Source organism: Nyctibius grandis, chromosome 1, assembly GCF_013368605.1.
Source record: "Nyctibius grandis isolate bNycGra1 chromosome 1, bNycGra1.pri, whole genome shotgun sequence".
In the NCBI taxonomy this organism is placed as follows: domain Eukaryota; kingdom Metazoa; phylum Chordata; class Aves; order Nyctibiiformes; family Nyctibiidae; genus Nyctibius; species Nyctibius grandis.
In genome coordinates, this window is record NC_090658.1 from 8860859 (window position 1) to 8874108 (window position 13250).

The window sequence follows — 13250 nt, forward strand, 5'->3', positions numbered from 1 at the left end:
TTCATCATTGGTAAATAAAACTTCTGGGTGTAACAACCAGTGTATTATGCAACTCAAGGGATTTTATGATAACAGACACATCCTTTCACAGGGTATTTCTTCCCACTGTGCACAGCCAGCAATAGAGCTGTGGGGCAATAAGGTGGCTATTGCTTTCCCTCAAGCACAGTATTTTTGCTGTAATTTCCTCTCAGGAAACGTCTTCCTCTTTTTGTTCCCACAGAAGGAGATAAATGAGGCTGTTGCTCTATAATCTCACGGGGACAAAGACAAGGTGACTCACTGCTCAGAGGGAAACTTTGGATGAGGTCTCTCGCCTGCCACCGTCGTGCCCTGCCACCCTGGGTCATTCTAACACAAAACCAAGGGCCAGCCAAGCCACGTGTCAAAAGAAGACAGACATGGCCATGGAGCAAGTTGAACATAACCCAAATGCTACTGTCAGTCTCAATTATGCTGCAATCTACAATCTCCACGATGGAGATTTAACTTCCTTGCGAAACTTCTCCTTCCCTTTCAACTTTAGTTACAGCGATTACGACCTGCCACTGGACAGTGAAGATGACATGACCAAAACCCGCACCTTCTTTGCAGCCAAGATTGTGATCGGGGTGGCTCTGGTTGGCATCATGCTGGTCTGTGGCATTGGCAACTTCATCTTCATTGCTGCTCTCGCCCGCTACAAGAAGCTGCGAAACCTCACCAACCTGCTGATTGCCAACCTGGCCATCTCAGACTTCATCGTGGCCATCGTGTGCTGCCCCTTTGAGATGGACTACTATGTGGTTCGGCAGTTGTCCTGGGAGCACGGCCACGTCCTCTGTGCCTCAGTCAACTACCTACGGACCGTCTCCCTCTATGTTTCTACCAACTCTCTCCTGGCTATAGCTGTTGACAGGTAAGTGGGGTGCTATCACTGCACAAGGAGACGGACAGAGCTTCTGGGGTTGGCTGTCCAGATCTCTAGGTTTTTAACATGATCAGCTGTTCTGTAGGATCTGTCAAGGTAGGTACCACGTAGACCTGGGTATCTTGTTTCATAAAAATCTAATCACATGAGGTCATGACCTTACCCCAGAGAAAATTCAGTGGAAATTTCTTCATTGAACTTTTCAGGTGAAAAGAATGGTGATTTATTAAAACGGTTTCTTTTTTTTCATAAAAATATGCCTCATTCAAGGGTGTTCATCAGCACTTTATGATCCTGATCCAAACCATACATCTCTAAGGAACCTTCACTACTGGCCCACACCGCTTTTCTGAGTCTAACCTTTTCTATAAACAGTGAAGTAAATATTCTTCAGAGAGAGAAATAGTTGACTGGTGATACAGAATTTGACAGGTGAGTTTCCAACAGGGTTACTGCCTTACAGGATATTTCTTTCTTCTTCTAAGGTATTTTCCCCAGTTTTTGTTTTGGTGTGAAAGAGAGTAAAAGATAAGACTTCTATCTAGGCTGCAAAACAGAGTTGTGATTCTCTGTCATGCCCTACTGAGAAAACGCAACCACCATTAAATTAACCATTTGATAGTACTGAGATCTTAGCTGGATGCTCCAATCCAGAAGTGGATACTCGGTGAGTGTGGCCAGCACTCTTCATTAAAATACTCTCCTCTCATACTCTCCTCTCTGAGGATGGCACAGTGGCAAGCCAGGAAAGACCCACAGGTCATTTATAGCACCTGTATTTATGGCACTGTCCAGAAAATGATAAAATGCTACACTAACCTACTTTAGCAGAGATTTTCCTACAGCCTTCATAATGAGGTAAGCAGAACATAATCATATCCACCTGCTATACTACCTGCTTTATGCTGCAGCCCTGAGATATTTCTATGCCTGCCTCTCCCTCCAGGAATTTTAGCAATGTAATAATTTAATTGTATTCTTTCTTATGACTCCTCTTTTCTTACCCTCATGCACCACGGGCTCTGATGGACCCAGGCACTGAGGATCAGCTTCATGCTGACATAAGTCTGACACGACTGACTCACAGAAAGCCAGAGACCCACAGAGTAAACTCTTAACAGAAAGGCCACCACAAGTCATCTTCTGTGTACAAGCACAATGTACATCTCTATATACCCTCTGCATATACACACTGCATGATTCCCACCCCCCTTCCTTTTTTTTTTTCCAGTTTCTCTCATGTGCCATTTTATGCTCTAGTCTAATGTTGCATAGGTTTTTGGTACCTGATCCAAAAGACAGCTCATGAGCAGTTAACCCTGCTGATGGTTGTATAGATACAGCTTGTGCGTGGCTGATTCGGCTGTTATTGACGTCAACAGAAGTCTGCAGAAGGACTCTGGGGAAGTTCAGAGATGTTTTTCCTGGTGTGGGGGAAAGGACAATCAGCTGCTATGAAACAAATCCTTAATAAGTGTCCAACAAAATAACCTTTGAACAGCAGCTGATGGCTCAGGGTTAAGCTCCTAAACACTATCATGTATGCAGTACCATTTTCTATTACTTATCTTTTTCAACTTCTAAAAAAATTTCTTGGAAAGCTCTGCTAGTGCATCCCAGGTTGATGAAGTAACACGGGTCATTGAGCCCTTATGCCTGCTAAGAAATCAGAAGATTTCTAGGATATCTCCCCAGGCATCTTTAAAAACAACCCTGGAAATGACTAATCACTGAAGTTTGTTTTAAGAACACACTTTTTTTTTAAGAACACACTGTTTTGGTTTCACTGCACTTTTTTTTTGTGAGCTTTTGACTTGGTAAACAGAGAGAAACTTTGTTTATTTAACAATCAACCATTCCATGTTGGTTATGTCATGTGGGTCATTGACTTTGGTCTCTAAAAAGAATGGGCTCCTAACAAAAGTCTTCCCATGTTTAAATCATTTAAAAGGGCTCACCTGTGTAGAGAGGGTAAGCCTGTCCTACAGGATTTCCCTCAGGTAGGGCTCTCTTTCATCTTCCTTGATGTCTATTCACATGAAACGTAGGAATTTCACATATTTAAGGTCACATCCACACTAGAAAATAATGCAATGTGAAAGCAGAGGATCTAAAGAGCAAGAGTTCGTGCTAAGGGTCCAACATCCATGCTGTAATAATTTTGGGGGGTTTAGCTTTAGCTGGGTCCCCTGGACTGAACATCCATGGGCACTTGGTGTGTTTTATGTACACTTTTGGAGCACATCTTCTGGGGCTGTTTCACCTGAACTCAGTTCATGTGCTCCAGGACCATCCCACAGTAACAGCCCAAGCCTGGTAAGCAATGACAATCAGGAAAATCCACCCGAAAAGCTCCCTCCTGACTCTCTTGTAGAGATTTATCGCACCCAGCCAAATGTTCTGCTGAGTGGATATGTATACTTATGAATGCATACACATACATTATCCCACAACCTTGTTTCCACACGATCTAAAAATACTCATTTATCAGCTCCACAATGAGGCTGAATAATTCTGCTGTCCCTTGACAGCTAGCCTGCACTATTAAGAGCTATGAACAATTCATCTGCTTCCAAGATCTGGCTGATGAAAAGCACCACTGGCTTTCCATTTTATTTTAGAATGAATATATCCTGTGGATGCTGTCTATCTATAGAATATATACAGATAGAAAAGCCTCTGAATGAATGAGAAATTCCACTGTTTGAAACAATCCTTTGTGTTAAGTACAATTGTACTGGGAGCTCTGGAGTGTCTCTGACAAAAACCTCCTTTCAGCAGAAATATCCTAATATTTCTGGGACAGTGTACCCTAATATAAGCCCTTCTTACATCTATAGCTTCTCAAAAAAATCAAACCCCCCAAATTCCAACCAAAGAAAAAACCTCAGAGTGAATGCCATTTGGTCCTAGCCCATTTTTAACTCAATCGAGGGCAATAGATGGATGTTGCAAGTAATGTACCTCCATTTCTCCACACTTTTTTGTGAAATACTGCAGTGCACCTTGCAGCTTTATAGTTATAAGGAGCACAAATACCTAACTCAAGTTTTATGGTTTGGCATATTACTTAACACAGCATATTTAAGATTAATTAGCAATAGTCACCTCCAGCAGACAAAACAAAAATTTGCATGGGCAGAAAATGGATACACAGTCCTTTGTCAGTGGCTTGAAAACATGCTCACCTGTAACCACTCCTTAGCATCAGCTTCAGCTGATGGAATAACCAAAAAAAATAATAGAAACACTGCTAGGTATGTTTGACTTCTTGGAAAAAAAAAAAAAAAGCATATTTAAATAGTTCTCTGCCTAGAGAAAATGTTTTCCTGCTTCTACATGTTTGTCTTTTTACCTGACTGGGTGTATATTACTGCATGCTTCAAATAAAATTGCAACTTTTTCAGTTTGATCTTGTTAACAGGCGGGAGTTTAAGACTGAGGTCTTAAAACCACCTCAGACACCCTAATGTATGCTCAGATTTTCAGACTGCCAAGTACCCACTGTCCTAACAAACCCTTCAGCCACTCGCTCCAGAGTTTCTACCTAGATTTAGGAACTCGGCTCCAGGCTGCTACTTCAGGAAATTTTCGTAACTCTCCTCACAGACAATTTTTCAGGTTTTCTCCTTAACAATGACAGAAATTTCCTTCTGCTTAATTCTGTCCACTTGTATTTTGAAGTGTGTTCTGACTAATAGTGTTTTCAGACTTCATTTTGAATGTATTTATCTGTTCTAGGTATCTGGCCATTGTTCACCCACTGAAACCACGCATGAATTATCAAACAGCAACCTTCCTCATCGCCTTGGTCTGGATTGTCTCCATACTTGTAGCTATCCCATCTGCATACTTTGCTACTGAAACGGTGTTATTTATAGTGAAAAACCAGGAGAAAATTTTCTGTGGTCAAATTTGGCCAGTTGACCAGCAGATGTACTACAAATCCTACTTCCTCTTCATCTTTGGCATTGAATTTGTTGCACCTGTGATTACGATGACCTTGTGTTATGCCAGGATCTCTCGGGAGCTTTGGTTTAAAACCGTACCAGGATTTCAGACAGAACAGATCAGAAAGAGGCTTCGATGCAGAAGAAAAACGGTTATGGTACTAATGTGCATCCTGACTGCCTACGTTCTCTGCTGGGCACCTTTCTATGGCTTCACAATTGTCCGTGACTTTTTCCCCACCATCTTTGTGAAAGAGAAGCATTATCTTACTGCTTTTTACATAGTTGAATGCATTGCTATGAGTAACAGCATGATAAACACTATGTGTTTTGTAACTGTAAAAAATAACACCATGAAGTATTTCAAGAAGATCATGTTGCTCAGATGGAGATCAACATATAATGGAAGCAAATCTAGCACAGATTTAGACCTGAGAACAAGTGCAATGCCAGTCACAGAGGAGGTAGACTGCATAAAACTGAAATAAATTTTCTGCAGTTCTAATCTCATGTGTTTTGGAGAAGGGGTAAAGAGGAAACAATGACTCCTCAGAAGCTTCTCCCTTGTCTTGGAATACCCACCATTGGTGAAAGCCCTCGAAAAGCAGCCTACAATGCATTTCCACCAGAACTCTTTTCACTGGACTGCTGTATAGTCCCATAACTCAGACTGGTGCTGTGCGTCAGTTCACCCATCTGTAAATTTGGGACGCAGACACTCATTTTAGAGCTGTTTAAAATTTAAGGTGAACAACAAAGCCTATGAATGCATTAAAGCATATTACAACGATGGAAGAGTTGATTGCTGATCCTTGCAATGATGCCTCTTTGTTTCTTCTTAAGAGAGCTCTCTTAACCACTTTGAGCTTATCATTTGTACCTTTAAGCTATTTGGTGTCCTTTTACTTCTGCTCGCAAGAGCAAGGATGGCAAAAAAGCCCATTTGCTTCATGTCACTCTTTATCCTCTCAGTTTACCCCTCACGATGAAGTCTACAGACCACCAGCTTTCTATTGTCCAATGTGCAGCATGCTCTTATGAAAGGCACATTCTCTACAAAGCTAAATACTGCTTCACAGACCAGTGAAAAACTCAAGTCTCTTCCTGTGACACCTTGCTTAAGAATATTTTATCAACATTCCACTCTGTAGTTTTATGTAGAGTGTTACTCTGTTTATTATGTATTTGGAAATGGCACAGTTACATATTGAAGGGACATGTTCTCTTCTCTCACCTCCAGACGATCTATGGTTGGCTTCTGCTGCCTTGAGTCACTGAGCTCTTCACAGAATCAATCACAAAATCGCAGAGGTGGGGAAAAACATCTCCAGATTGTCTAGTCCACCCCTCTGCTCAAGCAGGGTCAGCTAGAACAGGTTGCCCAGGACTGTGTCCAGTTGGGCTTTGACTGACTCCAGGGATGGAGACTCCACAGCCTCCCTGGAACACCTGTGCCAGTGTTCAACAGCCCTCACAGTAAAAAAAAGTGTTTTCTTATGTTTAGATGGAATTTCATGTGTTTCAACTTGTTTTTCAGTGGGATTCATACAAAAGAATAGCATGTTAGTGGGAAAAAATCCACCCTGGTGAACCAGGCCTAGAACCAAATCTGTGTACACCTTCAAAATAAAGTACACGTAATAGCACAGAGATCTTGAGATGATCTGTCTTTCTGCAAGCAATGGAGACAGACTCCAGGCTTCAGCAAGCCAGTCACTGGTTGAATTGAGTAGCTCATTGTCTGGTCAAACGTGAGGCAACAACTCAAGATGAATTCTGCATTGCCTCCCCCAGTGCTGTTTTTACTGTTCTGATTTGGTGCAGCTCCAGGATGGGTGTTTCTTAACTGATAATTGTGATAAACCAGGTGACAGTAGCAGTAATACCTACTCATTTAAACTACATATAAGATATCATGGACTTTTGTGTATTGAAATCAAGTCTTTTCTATTGTGATGACAAATGCTTCCTGTTTTCCTGTTTTCAAGTATGTGGTACTGCCTACTTTTGGAGTAAATGGCTTTTGTAAATAATTTGTCTATTTGTGAATTTAAAGTGAGCAGCAAATCCTGCTAATAAAACAGTAAACATGGAGTCAGTATCAGCGTTGTGAATTATTTTTCATATTTTTCCCTTATCCATAATTTTCCTACCCAAGTGACTAATGTGAATTATTCCATTTCTGCTAAAGAAAGGCTGACCACTTAAACTTAATGGCAAAAGGATATTCAAATCCATTAAAGAGCTCAAATCCTCTCGTCATTAGGTGCTTTTAAAAAATACACATTGGAGAGGATGCCATAATTTGCTCTATTAGGCAAAACAATTAGTGAAATCATTCTTCAAAATTACTTTTTTGAACAGGGATAAGTACTAAATCCATTTGTTTCCCAGCCTGCCAAACAAATTTAAAAGACCAGAGAGTTGCAGTATTTCATCATCAAGAGGCTTAATCTTGTAATTTCTCCCAAAATCTCATGGTTTCTTCTGAAACTAGGCACTCATATTTCTCTCTTGAAACCTGTACTAGTTATTGGGGATTATCTAGCAACAAAGACAAAAATCCATCAATTTGCCATACCTGGAAATCCACCTTAGGCTGAGTCATTAAAAAAAAAGCTTAACCCCGACGAAGCAATATAGTACCAATTAAAAACTGGGGGAAAGAATTACTTTAAAATTCTGGAAATCACTTTAAGAGCTCCAAGAGAGCTCTTCTGGTCTGGCCTGCCCAGTGTTCTCAGCCATCACCACATCCCTGCCCCTGCGAAAGTTAGTAAAGCAGCAGCTGCCACAGCCCCTATTGCAGATTTAGGTTTTGGAGTCTGCAACATTGCTGTATTTTGACATTTTGAGGTCTTCCCAGCAGCAAAGCAGTGTTTCAGCCTGAACCACTGGATAGGGCAGGAGAAAAAGCTGTGCTTTGCCCTCAACTGCATTTTGTGAGCAGCATCCCCAGAGAGAGGGGGATTCCCACTGAGGAAGGGTGGTGGTCCCCTGTTCACGATCAGAGCATCTAAGCAGTCACATCACTCTCAGCCTGGGTCTCCAGGCTACCAACTCCAAATACCCCAAGACTGGTCACAGCCTTCACTTTCAGGGACCAATGTCTGCTCCTAAACTGAGCTCCAGCAACCAGGGGCCCAGCGCAGTGAGCCCAAGGGCCTTGCAAGGGGACAGAAACCCCATGGAGCTTTTTTGTCCCCACAGAACTCATTTCATCTAGGGAGTGACAGGTTATAGCCCCCTCCATCGGCCAGGGCCTGCCTACCCATGACTGCACTTCAATGGAGAATGTAAAAGACAAAGTCACTTAAAAACTCCCTTTAGGTGCAGAAGCGTGCAGCGGGGACAGGCCCTGACCCGAGTGGCTCCCTCGGGCAGGGGGGAACAGGCAGGTCATGGTCCAACCAGGCCAGCCAAGGGAAGGGGCCAGACCTCACACTCCCTATAGCTTAAGTGAGTTGTACAGGGAGAAAAGAACAGAAAGGCTTTTTTGTCCCCACACAACTCAGGCTAGGGAGCATGGCTGCCAATGGCTGCTCCAGAGACGGGTGCTCCCTCAGCTCCCTGTCAGGTGGGGGCTACCCTGCTGCCTCCTGTCCAGCTCCTATCTGCAGAAACACTTTCTCACTTACATTGAATGGCAACATTTAGTGAGGGAATTGAATATGGACTGCACCTACCTCAAGCTCTGCTTGCAACAGACATGCTTAAACAGAAAAAGAAAAGCACAAGTTCAGAGGAACGCAGCATCTGTCATGGAGAAGACGCAGCCCCCTTCAGCACAAGCTCTTACTCACTGGAAGGCAGTAAAAACTGCAGCGAGACCTCCACAGCCACCAGCTGCCCACTATTAGCTCCAGTGGCACAGCAGCAAGAAGGACTTCACCGTTCAGGAACTGTTGGATGTGTCAAGGATGAGGAGCGGGTGGGGGTGAGGCATCCTCCTGAGTGCTGTTAGCAGGGTTTAGATAACCATGCAGTGAATAAACCAGATGCCACCATGACTCAGTTGTGGCTTGCTCCAATTTTTATTGCCAAAAGCAAAACTGTGGTGCTGTCACACTGGATTCCTGCTCAGTTGTCCTCCTGTGGCACAGCTCCCAAAACCATAGGCATGCTTCCTTCTGCAGCAGCTCCTCCAGGGACAACTGAAGGTAAAATCCAGTCCATGCTCCTTCACACTGGCTCTCCAAAAAAAAACCAACAGGTGTAACTGGAAACTAAAACAATGACCCTGAATAGCTAAGAGAGGACTAAGAGAAGAAAAAGCAGTTATTTTCAGTAACAGGCACTGAAAAAATAAAGTATGTATTTTAATAAAGCAATAGCAGGAAAAGAAACTCCAACCATTGTCCCTCTACCAAAGGAGGCTGACCTGCAAGACCTCAGGCCAGGGTGGGTCACAACAGCCAGGACATGAAATTTCCCTGAGGACTGACTCACTCAGGAGCTCAGACTTAACTGTGCTCCTCCTTCTTTGAGCCTGTCAGCCTTTCCTGTGGCAACAGCACCCTCCAGCTGCTGCTTCTGCAGCACAGCATCATACACCTACTACACAGCCCTGAAAACTTCGCCATCTCGCACCAGCCACATTCCTGACAATGCCATGCAGATATTCCCAGGATTCCCGTGCCTCCAATAACTAGCAACAGATGCTTCAGCTTTCAGTACTCAGGCACCTAGGCACTTACCCAGCACTTCTGGTGTCTGCATTCTCCGTCGATCCCTGTAATGGCAGGGCTGTGACTCTCGCCGGGTGCTTGGGTTACCCCCTTCCAAACACTCGGTATCATCCATGCTGAAAAAAACCCACATCATTGAGCAGAAGAAAAGAGAATTGAGACAAGAATGACACTAATCCTTCGGATTCACCAAAGATCCTGTTTTCTCTTACGCTCTGTTAGGATCCTGTTCTACAGACACCATCCTAGAACATACTGCCAGGAAAAGCCTCCAAACTACTGATGAGACAGGGATCACTGCAGCTTCCGAAATGACCTTCCCAATACAATCCAAAACAAGAGAATGAGGGACAAAACCTGATAGAAAACCACCAAAAGAATCACAAATAGTAAAAACCACAATGAGCACAAAGTTGCAGAAAGCACAAACCCGCCTCTCTGAAAACCAGGACTAAGTAAAACTGACAGAAGGAAAGACGCAAAGATGAAAGCTCTCCAGCAGGGCGAAGCTGTGAAGCTCTCCTTCAGGAATGGCGCCATAAAGGGCTCCTCTGGCACCATGATTAGATCCTTCAGCACGGCGCAATGAACAGCTCCTCCAGAGCACCAAGATGACAGGCTGCACCAGCGCAGAGCGATGAAGGTTCTGCAGCAGCACAAAGCTGTGAAGGTCTCCTTCAGAAATGATGCTATAAAGCGCTTGTCAGGGTCACCGCGATACAAAGCTCCTCTATGGCGGCACCATAAAGGCCTCCTACACGACCATGATGAGATCCTATGGCACGGCACAATGAACAGCTCCTCCAGAGCAACAAGATGAAAGGCTCCTCCAGCGCAGAGCGATGAAGGTTCTCCAGCAGCACGACGCTGTGAAGGTCTCCTTCGGTAATGGCGAAATAAACGGCTCCTCACGGGCGGCGCGATAAATGGCTCCTCCAGTACCATGATGAAATCCTTCGGCACGGTACAAATAACAGCTCCTCCAGAGCACCAAGATGATAGGCTGCTGCAGCGCAGAGCGAAGAAGGTCTCCAGCAGCAGGAAGCTATGAAGGGCTCCTCAGGGGCGGCACCATAAACGGGTCCCCTGCGGCGGCGCCATAAAGGGGTCCACAGGGGCGGCGCCATAAAGGCTTCCTCTGGGGCGGCACCATAAAGGGATCCCCTGGGGCAATGCTATAAATGCCTCCTGGGACCATGATGAGATCCTTCAGCACGGTACAATTAACAGCTCCTCCAGAGCACCAAGATGAAAGGCTCCTCCAGTGCAGAGCACTGAATGTTCTCCAGCACCACGAAGCTGTGAAGGTCTCCGCAGCTATAGCACCATAAACAGGTCCTCCAGAACCATGATGCCATCCTCTGGCACGGCGCAATGAACAGCTCCTCCAGAGCACCAAATAACAGGCTCCTCCAGCACAGAGCAAGGAAGGTTCTCCAGCAGCCCAAACTGTGAAGATTTCCTTCAGGAACAGCGCCATAAAGGGTTCCTTCGGCACCATGATGAGATCCTTCGGCACGAAACAATGAACAGCTCCTCCAGAGCACCAAGATAAAAGGCTCCTCCAGCACAAAGCAATGAAGCTTCTCCAGCAGCACAAAGCTGTGAAATTCTCCTCAGGTACAGCGCCATAAACGGCTCCTCCAATACCATGATGAGATCCTTCGGCACGGTGCAATTAACAGCTCCTCCAGAGCACCAAGACGACAGGCTCCTCCCACGCAGCGCTATGCAGGTTCCCCAGCAGGATGAAGCTGTGAAGGTCTCCTCAGGAAAGGCGCCAGAAAGGGCTCGTAAGGGGCAGCACCACGATAAAATCAATCGGCACAGCGTAATGAATAGGTCCACCAGAGCAACAAGATGACGGCTCCTCCAGTGCAGAGCGATGAAGGCTCTCCACCAGCCCAAAGCTATGAAGGTCTCCTCAGGAACAGCGCCCAAAAAGAGCTCTCCTGGGGCGGCGCCATAAAGGGCTCCCTGGGGCGACGCCATATAGGGTTCCTCTGGGGTAGCACCATAAAGGCCTCCTCAGGGGCAGAACCATAAAGGGCTCCTCTGGAGCAGCTCCATAAAGGGTTCCCCTTGGGTGGCACCATAAATGGGACCCCTGGGGCAGCGTCATAAAAGGCTCCTCAAGTACCTTGATAAGATCCTTCGGCATGGTACAATTAACACCTCCTCCAGAGCACAAAAATGACAGGCTCCTCCAGCAGACAGCAATGAAGGTTCTCCAGTAGAACGAAGCTATGAAGGTCTCCTTCAGAAACAACGTTATAAAGCGTTCCTCAGGGTCACCATGACACAAAGCTGCTCTATGGCGGCGCCATAAAGCCCTCCTACAAAACCATGATTAGATCCTTCGGCACGGCGCAAGGAACAGCGCCTCCAGAGCAACAAGATAACAGGCTCCTCCAGTGCAGAGCAATGAAGGTTCTCCAGCAGCACAAAGCTGTGAAACTCTCCTTCAGGAATGGCAGCATAAAGGGATCCTTCGACACCATGATGAGACCCTTTGGCACGAAACAATGAACAGCTCCTCCAGAGCACCAAGATCAAAGGCTCCTCCAGCACAGAGCGATGAAGGTTCTCCCACAGCACGAAGCTGTGAAGGTCTCCTCAGGTACAGCACCATAAATGGCTCCTCCAGTACCATGATGAGATCCTTCAGAACGGTACAAATAACAGCTACTCCAGAGCACCAAGATAACAGGCTCCTCCAGCGCAGAGCGATGAAGGTCTCCACCTGCATGAAGCTATGAAGGTATCCTCCGAGGCGGTGCCATAAAGTGCTCCTCAGGGGCGGTGCCATAATAGGGTTCCATGGGGAAGCGCCGTAAAGGGTTCCTCAGGGGTGGCGCCATAAAGGGGTCCCCTGGGGCGGCGCCATAAAGGGATCCTTCGGCACCATGATGAGATCCTTTGGCACGGTACAATTAACAGCTCCTCCAGAGCACCAAGACGAAAGGCTCCTCCAGGGCAGAGCGAAGGAGGTCACCACCAGCATGAAGCTATGAAGGTCTCCTCAGGAATGGCGCCATAAAGGGCTCCTCTGGGGCAGAGCCATAAAGGCCTCCTCCAGCACCATGATGAGATCCTTCGGCACGGTGCAATGAAAAGCTCCTCCAGAGCACCAAGATAACAGGCTCCTCCAGCGCAGAGCGATGAAGGTCTCCACCAGCATGAAGCTATGAAGGTATCCTCCGAGGCGGCGCCATAAAGTGCTCCTCAGGGGCGGTGCCATAATAGGGTTCCCTGGGGAAGCGCCATAAAGGGTTCCTCAGGGGCGGCGCCATAAAGGGGTCCCCTGGGGCGGTGCCATAAAGGGGTCCCCAGGGGCGGCGCCATAAAGGGATCCTTCGGCACCATGATGAGACCTTTGGCACGGTACAATTAACAGCTCCTCCAGAGCACCAAGACGAAAGGCTCCTCCAGGGCAGAGCGAAGGAGGTCACCACCAGCATGAAGCTATGAAGGTCTCCTCAGGAATGGCGCCATAAAGGGCTCCTCTGGGGCAGAGCCATAAAGGCCTCCTCCGGCACCACGATGAGATCCTTCGGCACGGTGCAATGAAAAGCTCCTCCAGAGCACCAAGATGAAAGGCGCCTCCAGCACAGAGCGATGAAGGTCTCCACCATCATGAAGCTATGAAGGTCTCCTCAGGAAAGGCGCCATAAAGAGCTCCTCTGGGGCGGTGCCATAAAG

At 46.1% G+C, this 13250-nt stretch overlaps 1 protein-coding gene across 1 annotated transcript; it reads left to right on the forward strand.

Annotated features, from left to right (window-relative positions):
• The first annotated feature begins 398 nt into the window (after positions 1–398).
• On the forward strand, positions 399–5348 carry PROKR1 (prokineticin receptor 1). Its single transcript, XM_068415102.1, has 2 exons — positions 399–898; positions 4652–5348. Exons 1-2 carry the CDS (start codon positions 402–404, stop codon positions 5346–5348), a joined length of 1194 nt encoding a protein of 397 aa, XP_068271203.1. The 5' UTR covers positions 399–401.
• Positions 5349–13250: the final 7902 nt, after the last annotated feature.